This window comes from Puntigrus tetrazona, unplaced genomic scaffold (genome assembly GCF_018831695.1).
Source record: "Puntigrus tetrazona isolate hp1 unplaced genomic scaffold, ASM1883169v1 S000000106, whole genome shotgun sequence".
NCBI classification, from domain to species: Eukaryota; Metazoa; Chordata; class Actinopteri; order Cypriniformes; family Cyprinidae; genus Puntigrus; species Puntigrus tetrazona.
The window spans coordinates 177,501-190,000 of NW_025047783.1; the positions used below are offsets into that span (position 1 = coordinate 177,501).

At 36.0% G+C, this 12,500-nt stretch overlaps 1 protein-coding gene across 1 annotated transcript in view; it reads left to right on the forward strand.

Annotated features, from left to right (window-relative positions):
* LOC122332531 (WD repeat-containing protein 7) overlaps window positions 1-12,500 on the forward strand; it is a 95,658-nt gene that overhangs the window by 77,553 nt on the left and 5,605 nt on the right. Inside the window, 7 exon segments of the mRNA XM_043229852.1 lie at window positions 3,250-3,317; window positions 3,320-3,438; window positions 7,325-7,442; window positions 7,896-8,042; window positions 8,141-8,223; window positions 10,476-10,491; window positions 10,493-10,576. Of these exon segments, the coding sequence (XP_043085787.1) occupies window positions 3,250-3,317; window positions 3,320-3,438; window positions 7,325-7,442; window positions 7,896-8,042; window positions 8,141-8,223; window positions 10,476-10,491; window positions 10,493-10,576 (635 nt within the window).

Here is a 12,500-nt window from a genome sequence, read left to right on the forward strand (position 1 = left end):
GAGGACGGCGGACGTTCCTGTAGTAATAAGGCAACTGGAAAACATCATTTATGACCATTACAAGTCATTCTATATCGCCATGTGTGTGTGTGTGTGTGTGTGTGTGTGTGTGTGTGTGTGTGTGTGAGTGTGTGAAAGACACAGTAAGACTTGGTTTAGAGCAGTCTCTCTCTGTCTCTCTCTCTCTCTCTCTCTCTCTCTGTCTCTCTCTCTCTCTCTCTCTCTGTCTCTCTCTCTCTCTCTCTCTCTCTCTCTCTCTCTCTCTCTCTCTCTCTCTCTCTCTCTCTCTCTCTCTCTCTCTCTCTCTCTCTCTCTCTCTCTCTCTCTCTCTCTCTCTCTCTCTCTCTCTCTCTCTCTCTCTCTCTCTCTCTGTCTCTCTCTCTCTCTCTCTCTCTCTCTGTCTCTCTCTCTCTCTCTCTCTCTCTCTCTCTCTCTCTCTCTCTCTCTCTCTCTCTCTCTCTCTCTCTCTCTCTCTCTCTCTCTCTCTCTCTCTCTCTCTCTCTCTCTGTCTCTCTCTCTCTCTCTCTCTCTCTCTCTCTCTCTCTCTCGTCGCTCTCTAATTAGCTTCCTGTGGCCCAGCTTCTAATGTGGCATGTTTATTGCTTTAACTAACCACTCATTACCCGGCTGATGCTTTGTCAATATTAAACCAAGTCAAGTCTTAAATGAAGATGTCCGCTCTGAAAAATGGACTCCCGAGAAACAGGACAATAAATGAAGTGAGGTGTGCTTCAGTATCTCTGTATGTCTCCGTCCGGCAACGTCCGGCTGCTCATTCTGACCAAGAGCTGCCCGTTTAGACAGGACGTGTAAGTAGACATTTAAAAGGCAAGTTCAGCTAATAAACAAATGTGTGTGCATAAGCGATCATATATTGAATGAGCTCATTTACTAATGATGGCTTAATGATTCATTCCGCTCAAATTTTATAAATGAAACTGTGCACATTTTTCTTAAACTTGAGAATAACCACAAAAAATGGGAGATTACAGTAATGTGAATTTATTAGGGATGCCACCAAATTTCGGCCAAAAGAGAAAAACATCCCCAAAATATGAGCCAAAAATAGTCTATATAATATAATATAATATTCGGTTTCTGTTTTCAGCCAATTACATCCAGAATTTGCAGTTTCGGCCCAGAATTTTAATTTGATGCATCCCTAAAATTTATATAAAATAAAATAAACTTGGTACAATTATCATAATAAATAGAAATATCCAAAATATAAATATGGCTTTTTTCTTGTTTATATTTAATTTCCTTTTTTAAGAACAAAAAGTATTTGTAAAAATAATGCAGGTTATTTAATAATTAATTAAAAAAAGAAAACAGTGAATATATTGCGGTGATGCAATGAGTTTTATTACATTTTTTAAAATTTTTTTTAAAATGTAATGCAAAAATTAAAAATATATTTTAGTTAACGTGATATAAATACTGTTTTATATAATTTTGCAATAAACTAAATCTTAATTTTTCACACATTTTTCAAACAATTTTTTTTTTTTTTTGTTAAATGTAACCTGAGCGTGTTCTTGACAGGATGTCTGAGCTTAATAAGTTGAATGCATTGGAAGTCATCGTTTTAATCATGTAATCCCGACTAAAGCTCATCAGGAGATTTAACGCTCCGAGTTTATTCAGAGCAGCTCTTCAGTCGAGTGTTTAAGGTTAAAGTTTCTCGTCTCTCACTTCCACGCCGATGGATTTGTGCCGCGGTGTTGGGAATCAAAGGCCGGATTAGAGTACAAACCACACTGCTCTTAAACCTCCGGAACAAAGCAACCAATCCCAGAGCGCTGCGCTTCACGACACAGGAGGTTTGATGCGTCTGAAACCACAGGCCAGACGCGTCCAGTCACACCTGGAGACACCCAGAGTTCAGATCAGTGCTGACCAACGCACACGCCTCTCAGACTCCTGCAGAAACGCTGGACCGACCTGCTTTCGGCTCGACCGCCATCAAGAAATTCTAGAAGTAAAGAAATGCATGCTTTTATTCAGCAAGGACGCTTTAAATTGATGAAACGCACAGTGTCTCTCACATACAGACGGCTGAAGTCAGTTTCTGCTGAGAGCTTCGGGCTGGAATCCGTCTGCATCAATTAGCTCACCTCATTGTTCTCTGTTGCCACGGTAATTACCCGCCGACCTGTTGCCGTGGCCACAAGCTCACGAGCAGACGCAGATAAATCCAGACGAACATTGTGTGTGTGATTATCAAGCAGCTGATGTATAACAAACAACGTAAACATTGATCAGATCAGCTGATGTGTGTGTGTGTGTGTGTGTGTGTGTGTGTGTCGGGTCACATGTGCTGACCTATCCCCCCTCGCCCTCCCACGCATATTGACCGTTGCCATGGAGACAGCATGTGCGGCTGTCGTGTGCTAATAGAGGCCTGCAGTGGAGTGAAGGAGCTCCCTCGTTAGAGCTCCTGCTGACGGACACACACACACACACACACACACACTGACCGCTGCGGGGTTTGTGTTCAACACCAGCTGACCTCAGTTCACTGACTTCTGTTGAAAAGGGTTTCTGCTAAACCTAAACCTCGCCTTTTCAGTTCCCAGCGCTTACTATTATTGTTGCTGTAAAATGATTGTATTGTTGTTTTTCAATCGGTTAAATACTTTTTAACACCTTATTTTTACATTATTCCATTTCCATATTTTTAGGAAAAAAAGAAAAAGTTATGGCTTGTCATTTTCAGATCCCAACATCAATTATTTATTTATTTTATATATATATATATATATATATATATATATATATATATATATATATATATATATATATATATATATATATATATGTATTTATATATGTATTTATATATGTATTTATTTATTTATATATGTATTATTTATTTATATATATATATATATATATATATATATATATATATATATATATATATATATATATATATATAATTTTTATTTTTTTATTTTATATAAATAATTAAAATTTAATTTGTTTTAATTTTTTACTTTGTTTATGTGCTTAATTAGATTTGTATTTTTGGGTACAGCATTCTGTGCACAGCAGTAAGAGACTAGCTTAACTTTCAGTGTTTAGGATCAGATTTCCAGTGTGCTCAGATGCTCGTGGACGTTGTGTTGACGTGTGTAGTGACTGATGCTATATTAGCTGAGCGTCAATATTTCCGCCTACAGACCCGCAGCCGGTCCTGATAAGCGGCTCTGGTCAATATGGATATTAATAACGTCTTTCTCTCAGGTAAAGCCCTGACGTTCCTCCTGCTCCAGCCTCCCAGCCCCAAGCTGCCGGCTCACAGCACCATCCGGCGCGCACAGCCATCCATCTGATCAGCCGGTGCTTCAGCGTGTGGGAGCCGTACATGGACGTGTCTGCGGTCCTCATGGGTCTGCTGGAGCTCTGCGCCGACGCTGAGAAGCAGCTGTCCAAGTGAGACGCACACTTTTTAATTACACAGCACAGAATACCTGGGAATTGGGGGATTTTAGAAGAATAAATCTAAAGTTGGGCCGTTAAATCCCAAAATCATGAAGTTCATCTTTAGAGAGATCCACCACCCGTCAAAATAAAGGTTCGGTTTAACTCATGACTGAAATATATAAGCATTGTGAAGTACTCAATTTACGCAACTCACAAATCAAATTTTTTTCGTCCATATTTTAACAGGAAACCCTTTGTTGTGAACCATGCATATTTTTTTTTGATAATAAATTTGGATGATATAAATTTATCAAACTGAAAAAGTAAAAAAAAAGTTAAACATTTAATTTATTTTTTAATTGTTCAAGTTTTGTTTGACATGCTTTTTAAATGATCAAACTGACAGATTTATTTTATTTATATTATAAATGATTAGAATGGCACATATGAACACGTATGAAATGCAAAATGCAGAAAAATGTAAACAAAAGACCCAGGATTTGAGGGGAAAAAATCGTTAAAATTGTGCATACTTTGTCATTTAAAATGATAACACATGCTTTTTGATTACTAAAGTTTACCTGACCATTAATGTGGAATCTAGGAAATGTAAAACATTCAGAAAAATTGTAGCAATTTGAGGAAAAAATGTAGTGCATTAACATAAATGTAGTGCATGAAAATGTATGTTTTATTAGAGGGATTAATTAGGGGTTGGTTTTTTTTCAATTATTATTATTTTTACAATTTAATTTAACCACTTAAAAAATTACTCCAGGAAAATGAATGAATGAAAAGGAATAGATTAAATGTGTGTATATATTTATATATATATATATATATGTGTGTGTATGTGTGTGTGTGTGTGTGTGTGTCTATATATATCTCTCTATATATATTAATCTATATATATTAATCTATATATATATATATATATATATATATATATATATATATATATTTTTTTTTTTTTTTTTTTAATAAATGAAATAGTTGTTAAATGGTGCAAGTTTTATGATGTCAGTTAATTAGACATGATTTTTGTCACTGCATTTTTCAAATGGAATTCAGAACAATTTAAAAGATAAAAACAGCAGAATCTAGAAACATTCAAATGGAAACAGAGACTTTGAGAACCTCTCAAAAGGAAGTGATGAGGGCCCGGGTGAGTCTGAAGCGCTTGGATCAGCAGCACTGGTTAGTCCTCTCCTGAATCAGTTCTGAAGGCCTTCACCGCCTCCTCCAGATTCAGACAGGCGAGAGGCAGGCTGTAATGTGATTGGAGCCCATTAATATGATGTAATGATGTCTCGTCCTGAGGATGGTGGAGACCTCCGGCGTAAGAGAAACCCATTCGTCTGGGCCTTCACCTCCAGCGCGCTTAAGCGACGCCAAACCAGCCTCCCGTCCAGCCTGAGCGCTCGTTAAGACGAAAACCGAGCCAGAAAAAATTTATTATGAGTACAAATATGTCTGCGCGGAGCGCGTGCTAATGCCGTTAGAGCTAAATGGCGCTCGTTTTTCAGCCGTGATTACGTGCGAGGTATATGCGGGTCCTGAGTGGAACGAGGAGGATGATGATGATGATGAAGAAGAAGGCGGTGTTTCTTCTTTGACCTCCAGACTGAAGCGGGCGACGTTATCTGCTTTAGAAAAGGCAAATCCGTTTAAGCGGCACTCGGAGACCTTTAGTTCGAGGGAGAGAGACAGGAAGTGATGCGCGGGACTCAGGTTTATTAATGTGATAAACTCCATGTTTTATGGAAAGTGCATTTAAAAAGGTGATGGTTTCAATTAGACTAGAGACAAGAAATATGATCTGCTGGCTGAATTAATTATGATGTAACAATAAATTAACTTAACATGAAGTGCAGCGGTTTGCTATATATTTATTTCTATTCATTTTTATTTTTTATCTAAATTATTCATTTAATTTAGCTGCTACTTGAGACTCAGCATATGGTAAGATTTATTTCTATTTAAGATAATCTCAATTTCAACTTCAGTTATATTGGAAATTATATTATACTATTTTAAATATGATTATATTCTTCTAATATATATTATATATTTTTTGCTGTCAAACGATTAATCACAATTAGTTACATTAATAAACATTCACATTGTGTATATTTATTATCTATATATAAATACTCACACATTAATGTTTATATTTAATTTTTATATATTTAATATTTGTAGATATAATATAATTTATATAATTATTATTTTTTTAATATATGCTCTGTGTGTGTCTTTATATGTACATAAGAAATATACACAGTTTACACACATATGTTCACAAAAACTTTTTGACAGCATTTAATATATTATATGTATTTGTTTTCTGACCAAAAATAAGGTTTTATATGTTCATTTTTTGCACAGATGTTTTTATAGTTATTATTACATTTATTAAAAGAAGTATGACGTGTATACGTATATTAAAAAATATTATAATGAATGTTTTTTATTTATTAAATTAAATCTGCCGTTTCTTTAGACAGCTTCGAGAGAAGATAATCTTAATCTTTTATTTTCAATCTTTTACATACTGAGTGTGTATATATTTTTGATTAATATATTTATTGGACCACAAATACAGTTTTAAGCTTTTTTTTTAGCATGACTGAAAGGTAAATAAGCCTTTTATGTTGTTTTTTTTTGCTGATTTTAAATAACTACATCTTGTCTGGGTAAGGTTTCCTAAAGGTTAACAAGCTCTGAGTTTCGTTGAAATGAAACGAAACGAAAGAAATGAAATAAACTAGACCCTGATGTGATTTGTCTCAGTCGCTCAACGCAGAACAAAAGATAAAAGAGAGTTTTCTTCTTTCTCTTTTTTCTTCTCTCCGCTAGCTCATATTTTATGCTGACGCTCCTGAGATCAAAGTGATTGATCAGATATTGACGGATCGAGAAAGAGCTCGGCTTTAGAGACTCATTCATTAGCTCAATTACACACACACACACACACACACACACACACACACACACACACACACACACACACAGCAGCAGTGTTAAAGCTACTTTGAAACTCTTTTTAAAGCTGCTCATGTTAAGTAGAAGTCACTTGCAGATGAGCTTGAAACAACTTTCTTATAGATGTTTAGCATTTTTTTAAATATAATTTCATATATATATATATATATTGATATATTTATATATATTTATATATATTTATATATTATTCATATTAAGTGGCCTCAAGCCACTGTACCAGATTTTACATAGAAAACCTATACAAAGTAGCCAGAAATAATTTGTTTTTATTATTTTATTAGACCTATATTTTAAAAAATCTATTTTAAAATATTATTTTTTCTCTTTAAATGCAGGCAAGTATGTAATATATAATTTAATATATTATAATGTAATGTAAAGGAAAGTGATATATTATTGGAAGAGTTTTTATTTTCTTAAGAATGAGTAGCAGTCATGGTTTATTCAGTCTCTCTCTCTCTCTCTCTCTCTCTCTCTCTCTCTCTCTCTCTCTCTCTCTCTCTCTCTCTCTCTCTCTCTCTCTCTCTCTCTCTCTCTCTCTGTGTGTGTGTGTGTGTGTGTGTGTGTGTGTGTGTGTGTGTGTGTGTGTGCGTGCGTGCGTGCGTGTGTGTGTTTTATCCACACGTGTAACTGAGAACATTAAAGTCACGACTCATGCTTTGATCGCATGCTGTCATGCATGCGCGAGTCACTCAGTGTGTCCTGATGCATATTCACACACACACACACACACACACACACGCACACTTGGGGTGATTTGTTAACATGGGGCCTCTCACAGATGTAGATCAGTGTGTGTGTGTTCTGTGATGTGTGCGAGTGACTCCATTGACCCGGGCTCACATTATAATGTGTGTGTAATGGTTTGACTCTATATCTGTGTGTTTAGCATCTCAATGGGTCTTCCTCTGAGCCCCGGAGCGGATTCGGCCCGATCGGCCCGGCATGCCCTGTCCCTGATCGCCACGGCCAGACCGCCCGCCTTCATCACCACCATCGCTCGAGAGGTGACACACACACACACACAAAATAACATTCAGCATTTATTCATTCATTATGGCTCAGAAGTGTCTTTATAGACGTTAGAATTCATTTTTTTTATTAATATTGATATTAACCGTTACACCAAATGATGGTAAAACCTGACATTTTTTGCTTTATGGGGGGAAAAAAGCTTAATGATGTTTATCTAAACATGTAAGAATGCAAACATGTTTTCTGTAAGGGATTTTTGGTTTGGCCAATATAAAAGTAATAGAAGTCTATAGAAAGTCCCCACAGTTCACTGAGAGGAACGTGTGTGTGTGTGTGTGTGTGTGTGCGTGTGCCTGTGTGTGTGTGTGCCTGTGTGTGTGTGTGTGTGTGTGTGTGTGTGTGTGTGTGTGTGTGTGTGTGTGTGCCTGTGTGTGTGTGTGTGCCTGTGTGTGTGTGTGCCTGTGTGTGTGTGTGTTTGCGCGCAGGTTCACAGGCACACAGCGATGCAGTCCCAGGGCTCTCAGTCTCAGCAGAACGTTCACACCACGACTCTCGCTCGCGCCAAAACCGAAATCCTGCGTGTCATCGAGATTCTCATCGAGAAAATGCCGTCGGATGTAGTGGATCTGCTGGTGAGCACACACTCACACACACACACACACACACACACACACACACACACACACAGAAACAGACCCAGAGAGTCAGCTCCTAACACACTGTCCTGCAGGTGATGGACATCATCATGTACTGCATTGAAGGATCTCTGGTGAAGAAGAAGGGCCTGTCCGAGTGTTTCCCAGCCATCTGCAGGTCAGTGTGTGTACATATCTTTTAAAAGGGTTTCTTTTTCTTTTCTGGAATTTTCTAAATCTAAAAACTTGTTTTTAGATGTTAAAATATATTGTATATTATTAGTATTAATTTATAATTTATATATTTATATATATACATATATATATATATATATATATATATATATATATATATATATATATATATATATATATATATATAATTTTTTTTTATCATTTTAGTTCATTTGTTTTGTCATTTTCTCAAATCATGGTTTTATTTATATATTTTTTAAATTGATTGATGTAGGCATTTTGTTATAAGTTTTAGATTTTTTTTTACATATTTCTACTTTGATTTATTTTCATTTTCTAATTTTCTTTCATTTTTGTAATTTTCATTTTATTTTTAGATGTTAAAATATATTGTATATTATTAGTAGTATTAATTTATAATTTATATATATATATATATATATATATATTTTTTTAGTTCATTTGTTTTGTCATTTTCTGAAATCATGGTTTTATTTTATTTTTAAATTGATGTAGGCATTTTTTTTTTTTTTTTATATATAAGTTTTAGATTTTTTTATACATATATGTCTACTTTGATTTATTTTCGTTTTCTTTCTCAGTTTTAGTTTCTTTTAGTTCAGTTTCATATTTACATCAGTAATGTTAGTGCTTACTTCAGTTAATATTTTGTGACCCTGGAGCCTCACGAGGGTCTATTTTTAAAAACAGATTTCTAAATCATCTGAATAAATAAGCTTTCCATTTAGGCCTGGTTTGTTTGGGTTGGACAATATTTGGTTGACAATCTGGAATCTGAGGGGTCAAATAAATCAAAATATTGAGAAAATCACGTCCAAATGAAGTTCTCAGCGATGCATTTTACCAATCAAAAATAAGGTTTTGATATATTTGGAATAGAAAATGTATCTCCATTAAACATGGTCTTTATTTAATATTCTAATGTTTTTTTTTATGTAAAAGAAAATAGATAATTTTGACCCTTGTTACAAATATATTTAGGTTAATTTTTTTTTTTTTAGTTTATTTAACTGTATAACTGTATATTATTCTCTGAATGAAATATGGCACGTTTTACGTCATGTAAAGATTATAGAAATGAACAGTTATTATTGCAGTTCATGTCCAGGTGGAGCAGTTATTATTAATAGTGACACTTGATTTTAGCCTCACCGAACTGATTACTAACAAAGCCGCGTTTAATTAATTGGACATCATAGAACTGATGACGGCTCAAACGAGCGCTCATTGATCTCAAAGGGTCAGAGGTCAAACCTCAGGTGTGGCGATTGATTCATATTTGATGGATTAAAGTCCTTATATAGGCGAAACCCAATTTGCGTATTACCATTATAAGGTGTATGAAGTATGCGGCGTTATGTTTTTCAATAATTAGTATGCTAATGTGTTAATTTAGCATGCCGTTCCAAGAAAATTATCTCAGAATTGATGTAGCGCTTCTGATTGAATTTTGTGTACTAATGTGCAATTTTTACTTTGTGAAAACTTTATTGCAACTTTTTAATAACATTTTTATTATTTATTTATTGTTGTTTATTATTTATGATTAACGTTTTTTTCTTTTAAAAATCACTGTAACGTTATTAAATTTTTAAAAAAGTAATTAAAATAATTAATTGTTTTTGTAGAAAAGTCATGATTTAATTTATATTATCTTTAATAATGTGTTGTTATATGTGGTTGTGGTTATATATGTATTATTTGTTGATTATCATTTATTATGTCTGTTATAACAATTATTTTGCATGTTTGGTTTAATTTTGTACACTAAAAATGTGTTTTAATAGCTTTAAATATAAACTAACAAGTAAAATGAATTTTAAATGTAAAAATCAAATTATTACAAAAAAAATAAGTTGATTAAAATCATTCTTATTACATTAATGTTTTATTGTTTAATAAACTTCTATCTTATGGTCAGGAAAACCCTGATTAAATTTAAGCCCCTTTGTAAGATTGAAAAAATGGTATATTAAATGTTTATTTTTCCTTTCTCTTCCTTTCTTGATTTATTTCTGGACATTAATGTTTTTACTTATTATTATCGGTAATTGCTGTAATTCTACCTTTATTTAACATGGACATGTTTTGTGAACGTTTGAGACAAATATACCGTGTGTTGTCTTTTTCTGTGAGAGCAGGCGTGTAGTAGTAGTTTAGCGCTGGTCAGTGAATCAGTATGCAGCGTGTTTTCTCTCATCTGTCTCTCTGCAGGTTTTATATGGTGGCGATACTGTGACGCGCTAGCACGCATCGCCGTCGGGCGCCGTCAGGGTTCAGTGGCTCTTTATGACGTTCGCACCGGGAAGTGTCAGGTAAGTGAGGACGGTGCTCACCTGAGCGCAGGTGTCCTCGGAGGGCAGAGGTGCATGATGGGAAGCGCTGTCCTGCAGAGACAGAGATTGGGCCATCGATCGGTCCAGCTGACCGTGATGTCACAGCTGGGGTCACATGATCGGAGCGGCGGCGGCGTGTGTGTGTGCGTGTGTGTCTCTGTGTGTCTCTCTGTGTGTGTGTGTGTGTGTGTGTGTGTGTCTCTCTCTCTCTCTGTGTGTGTGTGTGTGTGTGTGTGTGTGTGTGTCTCTCTCTCTCTGTGTGTGTGTGTGTGTGTGTGTGTCTCTCTCTCTCTGTGTGTGTGTGTGTGTGTGTGTGAGTAATAATCCGTCAGAGCCTCTGGGTTGAGTTGATAAGAGATGGACCTTGACACAATCAAAACTGTAGAAAGAATTGGTGTTAAAATACTATCAAAAAAAAAGATATGTATTTATACAAATAGTGTGTGTGTGTGTGTGCGTGTCTCTGTGTGTGTGTGTGTGTGTGTGTGTGTGCGTGTCTCTGTGTGTGTGTGTGTGTGTGTGTGTGTGTGTGTGTGTGCGTGTCTGTGTGTGCGTGTGTGTGTGTGTGTGTGTGTGTGTGCGTGTCTCTGTGTGCGTGTGTGTGTGTGTGTGTGTGTGTGTGTGTGCGTGTGTGTGTGTGTGTGCGTGCGTGTTTGTGTGTGTGTGTGCGCGCGTGTTTGTGTGTGTGTGTGTGCGCGTGTTTGTGTGTGTACACAATCACACACACACTTTTCTTCAGAAATTTGGGGTCGGTGAACAAGATTCGATAAAAATCATAAAAATACTAAAATATTCTTCTACTTCAAAACAGCTGTTTTCTATGCGGTTATCTTTTGAACTCTAGTTTATTTCTGTGATTGTCTTCATGATCGTTCAGAAATCGTTCTAATATTCTTTACTCTAATAGTCTTCTGTTGAAAGCGGTTGTGCTGATGAATGCTTTTATGGAAAAAAAGAGCATTTATCTAAAATAGAAACCATATCAAACTTTCCACTGGCACATTTGATCACTTTAATGCATCCTTGATGAATGAAAGCATGAATTTCTTTTTAAAAAGCGCGTTACTGACCCCAAATGTTTGTACAGTAATGTCTATTAATTATTATTTTTACAAAAACATGTTTAAACACACACACACACAGAGAGAGAGCGGCCATGGCTGTAAACGTCACTGTCTTCAGATCAGTTTGAAGAGATCATGTGATCAGTAATGTCCAGAGCATTATGGGATGTGCATATGATCTGATCGCCGGGTCCCCAGACAGCGATTTCACAGAGATTTGATCTGGAGAACTGTAAACAGCCTAAAATCAATCCTTCAATCAATTCAGCTGTGAGACCCAATCTAACTGTCTCAAACACACACACACTTACTTGTGTGTGTGTGTCCAGTCCAGCACAGCCATCTGTCCTTCCTTTGATCTGTGAAGTGGTCAGTCGGACATCAGGCGTCTCCTGCATTTACTAATTAAACGCTGTGTGTGTGTGTGTGTGTGTGTGTGTGTGTGTGTGTGTGTGTGTGTGTGTCACAGTGTTTCCTGATGCAGCACATGTTGTCTTCCTGTGTGTGTGTGTGTGTGTGTGTGTGTGTGTTCGTCTCATCCGCCCGCTATATATTCTGCTCCGCCCACTTAAACAGGAAGTGATCTTTTTATCGACACTTTTATGAAACTTCTGCACTTATTTCAGCCTGAACCCACGAATCTGAGCAAACTATGCAGGTGCTGATATCCTGCGATGGAATTCTCTGGCGCTTTTAATGTCAAAGCTGCAATGGATTAAGTTCAGGTTTTAGTCAATTTCATGCAGTTTAAAGTATCGTATCTGATACGCATACGACCAGCGTCTGACTGATTTTGATCAAGTAAAGGTCAGAATAACTTCTCTTAGTTCTTAGTTTGA